Source organism: Protopterus annectens, chromosome 12.part0 (assembly GCF_019279795.1).
Source record: "Protopterus annectens isolate FY-2018-M chromosome 12.part0, PAN1.0, whole genome shotgun sequence".
In the NCBI taxonomy this organism is placed as follows: Eukaryota; Metazoa; Chordata; order Ceratodontiformes; family Protopteridae; genus Protopterus; species Protopterus annectens.
The window spans coordinates 1,383,034,617-1,383,051,050 of record NC_056746.1 but is presented as its reverse complement, the minus strand read 5'-3'; the positions used below and the strand labels follow the sequence as shown (position 1 = coordinate 1,383,051,050).

Genomic DNA, 16,434 nt, shown 5'->3' with positions numbered 1-16,434 from the left:
ACAGCACAGCATAAACATCTCTTATAACTTAATCATTACCTTCATTTGGGCTGAAGTCCCATTCTACATACTTTATAGCTGCTTTGTAAACTCTGAAAGTCCTTCATCAAAAGCACTTCAGACAAAAACTCCCTTGGAACCTTTTCATCTAAACTTAGAATAATTAGTGAGACTTTTATTCAACCTTATGCATTTTGGATAACCTTCAATGTTTGTAGATTCACAATCCCTCTGTAGTCCAGAAGAATTAAATCTGATAAAATCTTTTTGAGCCTTTTAACAAGAATATCCATGTAAACTTTGTAATCATAATTAAGCCCAGCTACAGGTCTTCATGAGGAGAGGAATGGATCTTTATTTTATTTTAATATCATTGTTATGTCTAATTTTCACCAGAAGTTTGGTAACTCTTGACTTTTTTGGCATTTGACACTTTAACTGAACCCATAGTTTACAAATGTCTGTACCCCTTCATTTCCACATTTCCATGGTATCCTGACAATACCAGTGAAGTTTTCAGATGATTGCTAAAGGAATAAAGTAGATTTCTGAACCAAATTAAAAAAAAAAAAAAACACTAAAACCAAACTCCACCAAACTGGGCTGCCACAATCAAATAGGAAGTACTTACTTCATGCTGAAAATAAAAGGTTTTATGATGATTCTAATTTTAATAACTCCTACATTTCTAATGGGTTTTGGTTGAAAGAAGTAACGTGCCTACTGTCCCGTTATTTTAACATCATTGCCTTTAAAATTGGTTATGTTTTAAAGTTGAGGTCTTGTATATAATGACTTATACATTTTGTTTTAAATTGCTTAAATAGCCCCAGGTATCCTAAGACTTCCACCAATATTATTTTAAATTTTATGCATTGCTGTCTTCATTTTCTTGTTTTACTGCCTCACTCTCAGTGCTATGGATATTAATCCAGTTGTATTGGAGAATAACAATGCTTTTACCACAGCCCTTTGAAAACAAAGACATTTGCTTATATAACTGCATTTCCATTTTTTGTCAGAATTTAATGATCTTGATTACCAGATTTCATGTCTCCTTATCTGGAGATTTTTTGTCTTTCCTATCACTCTTTTATATTTCTCTGTCATTTCCCTTCTTATCCTGACACATTGAACAAGTCGCTACAGTTACTAGATTCAAGGGTTTCGTAACCAGGTATTGCATTTCTTTGCTTCTAATGATTAAGTTGGAAAATGCCAATGTTTATTATCTTGTACAAACTCAGGGATTGTAAATAAAAAAATACATGGAAACATGATTTGAAAATGAACAGTGGACCTACTGTAATATCTCTGACTTAACGGGAATGCTCCTTAAACATATACACTTTATTTATATATGATCTTGACTACCTTTTATAAGTAAGTGAGTAATATGTATATACTGATTGTAAATTTGCAGAATATCTAAGCATGCAAATATGTACCAGGCCTACATTCATGATGTAGTGGTAAAAAAGTATCTCATCTGCAGAGAGTTTCATCAACCTTGGCCTCCTAATTACTTTGTGATTCCCTGTCACCAAGTTCCAATCCTCTGAAATAATCATCAATCCCTGCACAAATGCTGCTGTGAAGCATGAAGGCCAATAAAATTGAACTTCTTGTATTCTACAATTTCAACATCTTGAACTTACCCCCAATTTATAACCAGCACAGACTGATACATTTTAATTCTCTAAAGTATTCTATCCCTTTTCACCAGATTGGGGAGTCCATTAATGTTCCACTTCATCACTAAAAATGTTAACTTCCTTGTACACCGTTCTTTAGTTTATGACAATTTAAAGTTGTCCTTTGTATCTGAAGACCTTTCTGCCTTAATATGTACATCCTCCCTTCTAAAAAAGCATTTACTAGCATTGCTGGCATCATCTATATTTGATTTCTTAAGCATTACAAGAACTTAAGAATGTAGAGCAGGGCTTCCTTGATGACAATCCCCTCTACAGAACAACAAGGGCATACCTCCCAAAAGGAAACTGAAAAATAACTAACATGACTTGTCGTGTAATCATTTCTACATCAACAAGTTCAATAAAATATTCATTTAATTCTCTTAGAATTATTGTTACTAATGAATGGTAAACTGAATTGCTCCAGTTGTCCAGGTTGTGAACATTCCCCTTTTAAATTCTGAAACCAATAACTTGGAAGAAATGAAACCTGAAATTATCGCCATGCATACAAGCCCGCCTTTCGGCTTCCAAGGTGGGAATTCTTGCTCTTACTTTTGTTTCCTTCCTCTGCCTTTGTTTACAAAATATTTGACACCTAAAATTGTATATCACTTTCTCGTCAAATGCGTTTCCATCCTCTACCTGCAACAGCCATCTTGTAAAGTACAGACCTCATTATTTTTTTTCCATATATATTACACAATAGCTTATTTCATTGCCTTTGTTCAATTCCCCAGAGAATGCTGGTTCATCTCTTCCCTATGATTTTGCTTTGCTAAACATCCTGGAGCACAGCTGTGATAACAGAAAAACGAAATTCACTAAACAGTCCTCTTTGCTCTCTGTACCCATGTGAGGTAAATTGCAGCTGACATATATCAATTGATACAAAAGTATTTAAGTAGACTTTCTATATGCCTACTTACATCCCCTAAGAGTTTATTGTTTCCTATTGGTGCACCTCTAAGTAACATACCTACAGTGCCGAATCACTTTTAGTGGCACACATTGGAATGCTATGATTTAAATAGTGAATTAAAAACATAACTATGCCAACACAGCCTATTAACAATTAATGGTAGACATTTTACCTTCCAATTCTGTTTATAATGAACTTGTCTAAACCTGTGCCCACACTGTTCAAAGAGCTATCTGTATATAATACACATGACTAACTCATTTTATTTACTAGCAGTACAAGACAATATGATTGTTAGAAGTCACTGCTCAAAAACAAATAGTTAAATCTGAAAACTCTAGGAGAAATCATTTCAAATTTGTCCATAAATGAGTCACATACTTAAGTAAACTTTTAGGAGTGGTTGTTCACTTTTATAGAAAAACATTTTGCTGATAATCTGAAGGGGGTGTCTATACAGATCATAAAGTTTATGACTTTAGTATATCTGGCATTAGTCTAGAGATCCTTTAAGGCAGTCCAGTCATATTATTGAGTCAATTTTCAACAAAAATCAAATACTAGTATACAGTAAATGTTATAAATGTATAACTTTTTATTCTTGTTAATTTTAAATAAAATAACATTTCTCTATATGACCAATATTATTTTAAGACCCCTGGAGTTGTTGGAAGCTGCACGCCCCATGTCCACCCTCCCTCAACAGAACGTCCTAACTGAACAGCTGTTCTCATCTGGAGATGATTTGGGAAAGCTTGGGAAATTCCCTGTTACTCAGTATCCTGTCAAGGGGAGTGGCTGTCAGTGTGGTACTGGTTAGATCATAAATTATTAGTAGAGAAAAGCAGTTCACCATCTCCCCCCAAAAAATAAAAATGTACCACTACTCCTCAGCACTGATTTCTGCTAGATGTCTTTAAGAAAAAGTACTAGGTAGGGTTCAAACCACAAACACAAGTAAATAGCGAGTGATTTCTTGGCTGAAGCTGTTACTGCTTCTTAAGCATCACTGATCCCATCTAACTCATTTGCTTTAATTTTTTAATTAAAGTAGCCCCGCCTATCATTACCATCCATCTGCTAAGCAATGGGAAGGGCTCAGATGAATCTTCTTGTTTAAAGTATCGCTTGTTGCTCAGTGTGAGCTTCTCTGTCTTTGGTTGTTACTCCTCCTTCAGCTGCAGGTACCAAAAGATGCCTGATGGGTGATCAAATCACTTGCACAGCTTCAGTACCATTGGAAATGTGTTTAGGTTGCCCCCCCAAAAACAAATTGCTGGATAAATTGTAGCCCTTTTGTCCTACAGGCCTTCGATGCCATGGTAACAAGTGCTGCTCTCTTTTTTTGCTGGTGCCGGTGAATTCCCGGTCCACAAGCACTTTTGACTCTGTACACATCATCACCCTTTTTTTCAAGCTAAAATTATTTCTTGGAGGGCAAAGGACTCAGAACTTATGATAATAGGCATTGGAATATGAGACTATTAAAGTGAGATTGCCACTTTGTAATGATCTCATTTTAATCTCCTCTTCCCTTATACCTGCCCACTTTGCAAGTGTAGCTCTTATAAACTGCAAACCATCTTGATAATCCAGGAATTCCATGTCTCCGGTGATCCTTAGAATTTCCAGTGTATCCAGTGATAATAATCACGTAGCAAATATTCTGAGAATTCCGTCGCTGCTTCTCAAGCTACGTCTCATGCAGTTAGCTTCGTATTCTAGTCATTAGTTTCTGTATTGCATCTGCAATCTCATCTAAGTTAGACAACTTTGCTATGTGTGATATTGTTATTTCCAGTAGAGTCCTCTAGTGTGTGCTTCATCACCTTTATTTCATTAAAGGTAGCACTGACAGACATTTCTGGCTCCTCTCCAACTGTACTAGAACTTACTGTCTCGCTTTTCTTAGACATCCATTTTCAACTATTAGCATCAAATACAGCACCAGACAGTTACTTTTCTGCTTTATTCTCTTGCTTTTAAGGCGTACAGCTATTTCCTTGTTTTCCAATAACCTGCACACAGATGGTAACTGATTTTTGAGGTCTTAACTCTTGATATTTCTGACTTTAATTTCTCTTGCTTCTTACAGAAGTCCTATACCAGAAGTCAGATCTAGTAATGTTGAGATATTTTACAATCTTTGAGCTAAAAAAGAAATCTTGATAGTTATAAAGAAAGCTGAACCACTTCTATGTGCCTTATTCTGGGTTGTGCTTCCTGTTTTATTGGAGTTAAAAAGTAAGAAAAACTGAATACACTGGCAATATTTTGCAACTTGGAAAAAAAGAGTTCTATACACTAAACATGAAACAAGTGGTCAGACATCTTACAGACCAGTCTTTGGTTTGGTTCCTTCAGCTTTCATCTATAATGAACCTGAACAGTCTGCTTAATCATAGTGCAGTTCTCACATAAGCCTGGAAAACAGGCAATTATATCTTACAAGTCTTATCTAGTTAACAGAAATGAGGTAAAAATATTCATTATTTCTTTTGTGCCAAAGGACGAGTCTGTAGTTCTTGTTACTTATCTTTTACTAAGCCAACGCTCTCATTTTCTGATCCACCTTTTCACTTTTGCAGACTGTGTTTTATTTAGGATTTAGAATTTTAGAATCCATATAATATACATAGCTGTTTTAGAAGCTGAAATTGAACCGAATCAGGATGTTGAACTTTAATTGTCACGTTAATTAACCTAGACAGAATTACATTCTGCATGACGAACTAAACCCAATGACCTTAAGAGACATACTGTCTGAAGTGGCAAGGAACCTGTGCACTCGCTGTTTTAAGTCACCTATTAAAACAATCATTACTGTTTAGTGAATCTTATTTCTGTGTCAAAATGACAACAAAAATGTAATTCAAAAATGCTGACTCCATAAATATTGACGGAATTAGCCTTTTCCCAGTACTGGTGATATAAACAGCTTAATCAGCTTATGGAAAGAAGAAATAGATAGTGTTAATCCTTTGATGTGATTTATCAGCCTTCTCTGCAGCATGATGACTCTAAACATGTTTGTAACCTTTTGGAAACCACAAAAAAAAAAAAAAAAAAAAAAAAAAAAAAAGAAAAAAATTGCAAGCAGAGAGAAGGGTCAGGTTAGATCAAATAAATGTTTATAAAAAAATAAAAATGTGCATGGCATGGGGAATGCTAAATGTTGAACTTTAAAACTACATTTCTGAATGGCACAACAGTGTTGCTTTTACCTTTATATTCATTCTCCCATGATGCAACATGAAATCAGGCTGTGTATTACAATTCTTTCATTCCAGCAAAGTTTGGTTGAATAGCAGACAAGGGAAAGGTGTAGAATACATGTTTGGGTCTTTGTTGCAATAATAAAACAAACAAAAAAAATGATCACACCTTCAAGCTTTAATCTGATGCTTCAGTTTTCTCCCTAGTTTGTCTGAACATTTTATGTATTTGTATATTTTATTTTATATATTTCTAGAGGAAGAAAAAATACACAACTGCTACTAGAACAAGTAAAATAGGAAGCTATTAAAATATTAAAAAAACAACTTGCTTTGCAGTACAGAAGGTGGTATAAAAAGACAGTTTAAAGAATGGTTAACAGTTTATATCTTTTTAACTTGATTTTTGTTGCAGAACTTTTTGTTGTTATGTTGATGCTATAAGAATTAGTAGTTTGTGCTGACTGCTAAGAACATTGAGAATTATTATTAACATAAGGAGGGGTGTCTGCAGTAACATGGATGCACGTCTCCCTTTGTTTTTACTGGGATTTGCACATTTAGAAAACTCATCTTGACAGCACTTCCCCATAAGATCATGTGCCAGATGTACAATGATGCATGTTACAATATCTTCGCACGATGGGAGCATCGGGCTGGTTCATGTTAGTCTACATTGCAGCAGCATTTGGTCTCCAAGTAATGGTATTGTTCTCTGCACTATTTCTGAAACTGGATGTTAGTGCAATCAGGTGTTCTTACCAAGACATTATTCTACGTAGAGTCTTTAAGCCAAATGAAGGAAATTAAAAAGTAAGGGTGGTCTGACTGTAAACAATATAGCTACAATGTTTAAATGAAATTAAGTGTTTTTCTAACCTATAAGTAAGCAAGTACAGCAATCAGGTTTCCCTGTTGTCTGATTCAAGAAATTGCCTAAAAGGTATGTTTCAGTAGTTTTGTTAATTTATCTCAGCTTTTTTAGATTAAAAACATTTACATCCTTGTTTATGATGAAGGGGTAATTAGGGTAGATAGTTTGGTTCCAATTTCAGGTAAAATCCTAACACATATAGTGACAAAAAAAACATAAAATATACAGGCACTGAAATAATATAGGGGATAAAAAAGAATTATAAGACCATACACAATAGATAGCAATATGAAGGAGTAGACAAAAATATTTAACATTTTGTGGCTGCTTTTTGAAATAAGTAACTGGAAAAGGCATTATTAAAAAAATCTGCAAAAGATACCTGCTGATTTTATATTTCTTTTTGGTATTAGCTTGCTTGGAAAATGTCAGCCAGGCTTCAGATGAAGCCGACCCTTCTGTTTAATGTTTTTCCTGACAGGCAGACTACAGGTATATTACAAATGTGAATGTATTTGGAAATACTGGATTCTGAGGCCTAGTTTATTCACAAAGTCTTATTGGTTGCATGAAGTACTAAATCCAAACAGTTTTGTGATGCAATACAGCTAAGCAAACTGATTGGGGCCAATATACAGTCTGCAGGATGTCACAACGTATTGTCATTTTTCACTTTTTATAACCCCCCCCCCCCAGTAAATCTGTCAATTAAGAAGATTTATGAGAAAAAACAAAGTTGTCCTGTTTTTGACAAATCATGCAATTCCTGACTGCTGGTCAGAGAACATCATAAACCCTAAGCATCAATTACTCAGTGCAGCCAAAGCTTGTAACTTTCATTTCATTTATAAAGCCACGTCTTTGCATCCTGATTCAGTAGTGAAAGCAAAGCTGAAAAAGAACATGTCTCTCAAATATTTCCCAGAAAAACTGCTGAAAAAACATATAGTGACAGGTTAATATTGCTGCTTCAAAAAGAATCAGATGACATGTCTTAACAACGACAACCACAAATAATTAATGCATCGATGTCTCTAAAGTGTGTGATGGAGGGATCTAATTCCAGCATTAGCTCACCATGACACACACTTGCACGCACTCCAGAGTAGAAACAGTTGTAAGAACCAGCAGAGCGTGAAGATGCCTGGCTATACAGACATCTCTTTAAATGATTTTTGCATAGAATTAGGAGGAGAAATTGTAAATGCCACCTGCTGACAGAAGGCCTTCTGTTTCTGCGGAGTTCCTTAGAAGAGCCCAGTGGACGGTTTTGCTGCACTGTGTGCTGCCTCTGATACTGACACAGTCTCTTCCCGGCAGCTTGAATTTATGTCAGTCCCCCCACCCCCTATTGTAAGGCTTCTACTTTATTAAAAGCATTCTGTCATTTGTCAGTATTGTGTATGTGTTTGCTGCCTGGATTACTGAAGAGGTTAGCATCCTTTTAAATGCTGCAGTCCTTTCCAAATGCATGCCGTATGGATATAAACAAGCTACCTACCAATACATGGAATGTTTTCTTGTTGTTCACATTGTCAGCTACAAATACATATGATTTTAGAGTTATCCAAGACTGCAGAGTATCTGAAAAAGTTTTGTGTGTGTGTGTGCATGTGTGTGTGTGTGTGTGTGTGTGTGTGTGTGTGTGTGTGTGTGTGTCTGTGTGTGTATGCATTTTTGTATATGTGCACATGTGTTTGTGTCATACCTTTCAATCTCTTACAGCAAGAAATCTGGAGAAATCCACAAGTAATGGGGGGGGGCGACACTTTTTCAATATTGCTCTTGCAAACTTGGAAAGTTGATAGAATAACAGATTTTGCATTAACATGAATATTCAGAAGGATATGAAGTCTGAAAACCAAATGCCTGCCATTATTTTCTGACTTCAGTCCTCAATGATTTACCAGTGATTTGCCAGAAAACTACAATTTTATGAGAAATGGACCAAAAATATGAAGCAAAAATCTGGACAGTTGAGAGCTGTCACTGTGTTTGTGTGTGTGTGTGTGTGAAATCTCTCCCTTACACACACACACACACACACACACACACACACACACACACACACACACACACACACACACACACACACACACACACACACACACACACACACACACACACACACACATATTAATCAACTCAGTAGGTGCTTATAAAACAATAAAATAAAAAAAATGGGCAAAGTGAAACCACATTGACAGTTTGTTATTGCTTTTGTAATTTAATCTGCAGATGGTACTTCTTTATTTGATTTGTAATACTGAATTGTGTTGATTTGCTGCCTTGTATTGCTGAGTCGCAATGCATTAAGTTTTGTCACATTGGCTTAATTACTATACTTGAAGTATGTCCACAGGTGTTTTGTAGTTGTCTGACGTCTTCTCGTTCTGAGTACAAAAAATTGCTAACTGTGTACTTATACAGGGTATCCTATCTCAGTCAAACTGCTGTGCAAATGTGGGCAACTAAATTTTCACTAGCTGTATCCTAATTGTTCAATAGGTTTTTCATTCCTGAATAATATTGACCATTTTGTTGCATGACTGTTTCACCTGCCTTTCCAGGGGCCATAAATACAGTATATATATATATATATATATATATATATATATATATATATATATATATATTTGTTTTTTTTTAATCCTGGATGCATGCAGTTTTATACGGAAAGATACATTTTGCTGTTCCAGCAGCATATATTTCAGACAAATGGCCAGCATTATAAAATGTTTGAATAGCTATGTATCACTGAAGCTTTTAAACACTAAAGATGTCATATAGAACACTACTTTTGGTAAATGACCTGGAAGTGTTGTACGTCTAAGAAATGATGACATTGTTTTACAGCTTAACATTGTAATGATTTTCAGGGTCAGCTGACAGTGCAGAAATTCTCCATAAGACATTAAAACACCCCTCCAGACGGCTGCTTCAGTGAGTCTGGACAAAGCATCATAAAGGGTACGGCCAGAGTTCTGTGCTTTTGTAAGGCAAAGCACATCAGGCTGATTTTATTAACAGCCGCCCTTTGAGTGAGAAGAGTTGAGCTGTGTGAATGGAGTGTATAGGAAGGAGAAAGCATATACTGTGCCCGAAAGTGCCTTCACGATATGTTATCTTCAGGCTTTGTTTGTGTAAGGGTGAACTTGAAGACAGATTTCTCCCTTCAAAGCACACCTGGAAAAAAACCAGAGACATCAAACATACCAATGAAAGCTTTCATTGGCATTTGCTTGGGTAAGTGTGAAAAGCGACACTACTTGCCATTTGGTAGGTCAGGTGTGTCACTGTATGGTTTTGTGTTTGGATCTCAGATCTTGTTGCAGATTCGATATTTGGAACTTGGCGGCTTGCTCTTTGGAAAGGACTTTGTGAACACAGAGAGAGTAGAAGAAGAAATACACCGGTGTATTGTACTATAGTGACATACCGTGGATGACACTTGCACATTTCATTATAAAGCTTCCTAAGTGAGTTTCTTCTGCTAGACAAGTATGCCTGATATCACAAAACCAGACGTGAAATAACATGGTGGAATATGAGACAGAGACCAATGCTGGTTGAAAACTCACCTCCACAGTCTTCCTCTTGCATATTGTAGAAGTTCATCTGAAGGTAGAACAATGTTAAGGGGTGGTAGTGCACTCATACAAACCTCTAAAGGTATCTTTTGATGGTGGTGAAAAACATTTCAAGACACCTTTTAGTAACTGTAAGCATTTACAATGGAACTCAGGACTCAGCCTAATGTGAAGTGTTCAGCTTGGAAGATAAAACATTTATGGAAAACTACAATTAACTGCACGTTACAATTCAGAGAATAAATAGTTCTCTCTGTGTTATATTCATTCATGTCATCTACTCAAATAACTTCTCCTTACTACCGGAGGGAGTGAGAGCATTTGTGTGTGTGTGTGTGTGCGTGTGTGTGTGTGTGTGTGTGTGTGTGTGTGTGTGTGTGTGTGTGTGTGTGTGTGTCAGGGTTAGGGCTAGGGATAGATGAGGGGATAGTTTAGTTATGTTTGTGTGCAAGTGTATGTATTTTAGGATTAAGGTCAGGGTTAGGTAAGTGGATAGATGTAGTGTTGTCAGTGAGTGTTTGCGTGCATTTGTGTGTCAGAGTATGTCTTGTGTAGTGGCAGCATTACCAGAAGGTTTTTATTAAGGTAAGGTGAAGGGTTATGTTTGGGGAAGGGGCAGTGTTGGGGTTAGGGTTTGCACCCATTACTTAGCGGAGCAGGGACCCTCCATCTCACCTTAGCCATGAATACAAACCCTAACCCTAATGCTGTCCCTTCCCCAACCATAACCCTTCACCTTACCTTAATTAAAAAAAAAAACTTCCATTTACACTGCCACTATTCAGACAAATTTGAGGCTTGTGTTATGGGGGGGGGGGGGGGTTATTGTGAAAATTGGAGAGGCAATGTTTTTCCTTTCTAGATATTTTGTACTTTCAGTATTTAGAGTGTTCGGTATTCTGTGTTTTTGAACCTCTTAATGTTATTTTTTTAAACATCACATGAACATTTAAGTAGAGGAGAACCATATACCTATATATATATATATATATATATATATATATATATATATATATACACACACACACACACACACACACACACACACACACACACACACACCACACATAATAATGTGTGCCCTCACATCTATATACCAATATAAATCTATGTGCCTGTCAATTGTTTTTTTTTTTTTCTTTTCCCAATGTTATACATTTAATCAGATTTTCTACAGTAATCTACAGTTTGGCCAGATGTGTAAAATAAAACCGGTGTTCTCTTTATTGTTTAAAAAAAAAAAAAAAAAAATATATATATATATATATATATATATATATATATATATATATTTTTTTTTTTTTTTTTTTTTTTTTTTAAATGACAATGGCAGCTGAAGTAGGTGTTACACAATTATACACTTGTTACTACACTCACACATTCACACAGGTATCTATACACTATTATTTTGAATTTACTTCTGTTCTTTTTCATTCTGGGAATGTTTCTTTTATGTGGCTTAGAAGCGAAAACCTTCAAAAATAAATGTTACCGAAGCTGTTGATGTGCATATTTATTTTCATGCATGTAGCATTTTGTCTGTTTCATTGTCATTGTCACAGTGTATCTTTTTGGGGCAGTTATTTTAGGTATATATACCTATACACACTGATGAATGCATAAAGACACGCATTTGTAAATATATACACACATAACACAGACACACATATACTTGCTGTGCACACATTATCTTAAAGAACATTTGGAGAGGTACATGCAGGGTAACTCAATTTGTCTACAAATATGCACGTGTACACTTAAATACACACATACAAACTATGCCGTTGCATATCACTATGTAAACCCATACACATAGAACAGACAACTGAAGATATACCACATTTAGATATGTACATACAGGAAGGCAACAAGTGTCTACACTTACTTACATACACACACAAAAAACACAAGCATGTCTGCATGCACAGATGCTTATAAACAATGACTCTCACAGACACACAGTATACTGATGCACATGCACACACATACATGCACACATGCACACACACGCACACACAAACACACGTGCACGCACACACACACACACACACACACACACACACACACACACACACACACACACACACACACACACACACACACACACACACACACACAGTTTTATTGGTAGAAAGATACACATACAAATGGATTCTTGTCTTAACGTTTATATATACTCAAAACACTAGATATTCAACCTCATTTTCACAGCTGCATACTGTAGTTCATCTCCATCTATTTATAACCTAATCCCTTTCTATTTTTTTCCTCTGTTCAGCACTTTACAAGATGCTTTCACCTTGTTTACAGCGCAAAGTCACGTGCCCCAAAGAAATGCTACGGTAAGCATTTTTTCTACTTCCTACATAGATGCTGCAAGGTTACTTTAAAGGCACAAGCATCAATACCTGATCCTGTGCTTCTAGAATCCATCGTTTTTGGGGACAATGTTTTACACAGTTTGCACTATTCTGCCCATAAAAGAACCCAGATGACAATTTTATTGTGATACGTAATCAAACTATACTCCCAGTACAAAATTTTGTCTTAAGGCTAAATGCCATAGCTTAACAGAGTAGACATTTCACTTCAGCAGTCTGAATAAATACCAGATTTTAGCTTTCCTTTGTTTGATAAGCTGTTTTGAACTTGCTTGAGAGATTAGAGTTCCGAATCATATGCAAAGCAGACAAAAGGAGCTGTTAAAAGTATGATTACAGGTCAGTCCGAATAATAACGGGCAGATTTTGGTCTAGTAATTAAACTTATTGTTATGGTGTGAGAAAACCTTGCCACCATCACATTCCATTTGCAGTAACAGGGATAAATGCAATTTCACTTTCTAGCAACAAATTAAGCAATCCTTTTTTTTAAATTCTACTTGATACAGTGACGTTTGACATTTGCAAGGTATTGCTGACTGTACTGATGTTATTTCTTTGCCAGTTTGACTTCCTAAAAGAAATGTTTCTGCTGTTCGGTGGGGTTGCACTGAGGCTTGCTTTAGGCTTCTAGTTCACAGTCAGTAAAAAGAAAAAAAAAGGAACTGTTGCTCAAGCAAATTTTCAGTAAAGCAGTCAGAAGAGTTCTCTGAGCAAGGAAAACTATAAGCCACTTCATCAGATAGCCAAGATACTGCTAATCAGTGATATGTGAATGCCAGGATGATCTGATTGCATCATTTATCTGTGCACGGGAATTTTCACTGTTAAGCTCTGCAACAGTTCCTCTGATTCTGCAGTCAATGCATCCTCTTCCTTATGCTTTAAAGCAAACTTTTTTTAAATTTAAAGTCAGTGAGATTTGTTACAAATACCCATCTGTTTGTAAAACTTATTTAAATCTTATACATTTGAAGGAAATACCATTTATGTATAACAGAACACTACATTTTCATGAGAGCTTTTGAGACATAAGTTCACAGACCTATGTCACCTAATGGAAATGCTTGTATAACATTTTACAGGATGCATTAAGTGAATTAACACCAATGATAGTACAGACTTCTAAGATGCGTTCAGTTCTAGACTTACCATTTTCACTCATGCGAATTCCCAAGCTACCTACAGTATCCGTGATAGATCGTGCCAAGATATATGATTCATCCAGTTGATGATAATTTGGAACCGGGACAGTGGTAGATGGAAAATCATCAAGCTTTATTTTCTTCACAAGAAAAGAACGAGGCATGGTGTTACTGAGGAAAGTCTTTGTCTTTCGGTTGTCAAAAAAATAAAATCCTTCCTTCAGCGCTGGACAGCTCCGTTGTTGAAAGTCATGGATTGTTTGGAAGGTACAGAGAATGTTGAGAAACTGAGATGTATAAAAGAAGAGAGGAGACAGAGAAGCAGAGAGAGAGAGTGAGAGAGAGAGAAAGAGAGAGACACACACACACATACACACACACAGAAAAGGAAAGGGAACTGACTTACTAGCTGAGATCAGCAATCATGCTGTCTTTATATGGGATGCAGGCTCAGAGATCAGGTGGTACCTCGGAATGGAGCTGCTTAGCTTTAATCCATCAAACGTCCCTTAGGACAGACATCAAATTACCACTGAACCGTCTGTGCATCTATAGAGAAGGGGGTGGGGGGGGGCACAAAAGCACAAGTCAGCCAGCCCGCAGTCTGAATGTGCATAAAAAGGAAGAAAGAAGCCCCCCCCATAGGAGACAATAGAGGCACGTGGCTCAAGAAAACACACAAAACCTTGTACTCTATTGTTCTAAAATGCAGTCTCTCTGCCCCTTTGTCCTGACTTTGGCTGCATTTGAGCAACTGTAAAACAAAGGATGCTCTCTATGAATGAAGTAGGGTAGCTTTCAGTTCAGTGGATGGTAAAACAATTAAATACGGGGGACAGCTTAGACATTTTTTCATTGTCATTAGATTTTTGGCTGACACATTGAATGCATACTCCAATGAAAAGCTAAAGTACCTGCATATCTAGTGATGGCAGTGATTTGTGATACACACTCCTCCCATAATTATTATCTTTTTTAAATGCACATATCAGCCATCACATCCTGTGCAACAGGCATGAGTTCTAGGAACACAATCCCCTCCAAGTATCATAACAATGAGGGATGTTAAAAACACTTAGCTAGCTTTGAAACCATCTGAATAGCGACACACTGCTTCTTATTTGTCCTATTCTAGGAGTCTGATGACAATAATTTCTGTCCTCAAAAACTGTAAGTATAAAAAACATACAGCATGCAATTGGGAATAGTCTACACAGCTTGCACAGAATTTTCTTTTAGCAGAAGTTCATGAAATGTAAGTTTTATTTAATATTTTAATATTCGGTGAGTTTCCTGTAGAAATTACTCATCAGTCTCAAACTCCTTTCATGTGTTAATATTTGAAAATAAATATTGGTAATGTTAAATCAAGCTATAACAGAACATGTAAGCTTATTTTTTCTATGTCATGAATTCTAACACTATGAGATGAGAGATATTCTTAGCCAGAATACCTGTTTGTCTTTTTTTTATAATAAAAACTGTACTTTAACAAAAAAATATATATATATATCCTGCCTTCTTACTGTTTGGTGGTTATTTTCAGACACAGCGCTATCAAAGTATAACCTCTCTCATTCAGTACACCTGTTCACTGTTACTAAAGGTACGTGCCAGACTTTTTAACACTTGTTGCATTTTGTCTAGAAAGTAACTGATTACTGTATTTTACTCAGGGAGGTGTGTGAATCTCTCTTAATTCTTTTTGTTTACTGGACAAACATTAATATTTTAATTAGATGCACACAGCACTGGCTTATTACACATTTGTATGTAAATGGCTTAGAAATGGGAACAGTTGGGGACTTTTTAGAACATGTTTAATTATAATTAATATTATCAGTAACTGTCATGATAATACAGCTACTACCTTATGCTTATGACAGCATTCATAAAAATTCTGAATTTGCCTGTACCATTAGCTTTTCATTCAGGGCTAGTATTTTAATAGTTTGCTTTTATGATAAGTGGCTCCACTGCATACAAAGCTGATGCCCTGGTAAGTACCCAGGTTCAAGCAGTGGTCAGGGCACTTGAAGAACAGGTCGGGTGGTGGGGTGATGGTGGAAATGGAATGAGTAGTAGTGGTGGAGGAATGAGTGACTGTAATTGACTTACCTATCCTCAAGGGGAGAAGAGGTAAGTACTTCCTTATCTGAGTTGTCCTATGCACCATGAAAGCATTCTAATTTCTTTTAAATTGGACTCAAGTATTGACTTCTGTCTGAGTTGATCACAAGATAAACCATTTTGACACCATCCTTTCTGTGAATTAATTCCCCCACCAAATATTGACAGAGCTGTGTCCTCTCAGATTTAGATTAGACCCCTGCTGTTAAGAAATACCTTCTTATTGTATTTGTGCTGTTATAGTTAAGCAGCCTTGCCACTGAAATCATTCCTATTTTTCCTAGCTTTATGCCAGAATGTCATGACACCAACAATACTGGAATCCTTTCGTACTCACATTATGGTGATCATTTACTCACTGGTGTGTGTGTGTGTGTGTGTGTGTGTGTGTGTGTGTGTGTGTGTGTGTGTGTGTGTGTGTGTGTGTGTGTGTGTATACCAGTGTTCCTGGCAGTAGGAATTCCTTCAGTGCAGCCCCAC

The 16,434-nt window shown here is 36.3% G+C and overlaps 1 protein-coding gene across 1 annotated transcript in view; it reads right to left on the bottom strand.

The window, feature by feature from the left end:
* SCRT2 (scratch family transcriptional repressor 2) overlaps positions 1–14,489 on the bottom strand; it is a 105,585-nt gene extending 91,096 nt beyond the window's left edge. Inside the window, exon 1 of the mRNA XM_044090442.1 lies at positions 13,832–14,489. Coding sequence (XP_043946377.1) covers positions 13,832–14,195 — 364 coding nt within the window. The 5' untranslated portion in view covers positions 14,196–14,489. The remainder of the gene's footprint in view (positions 1–13,831) is intronic.
* Positions 14,490–16,434: the final 1,945 nt, after the last annotated feature.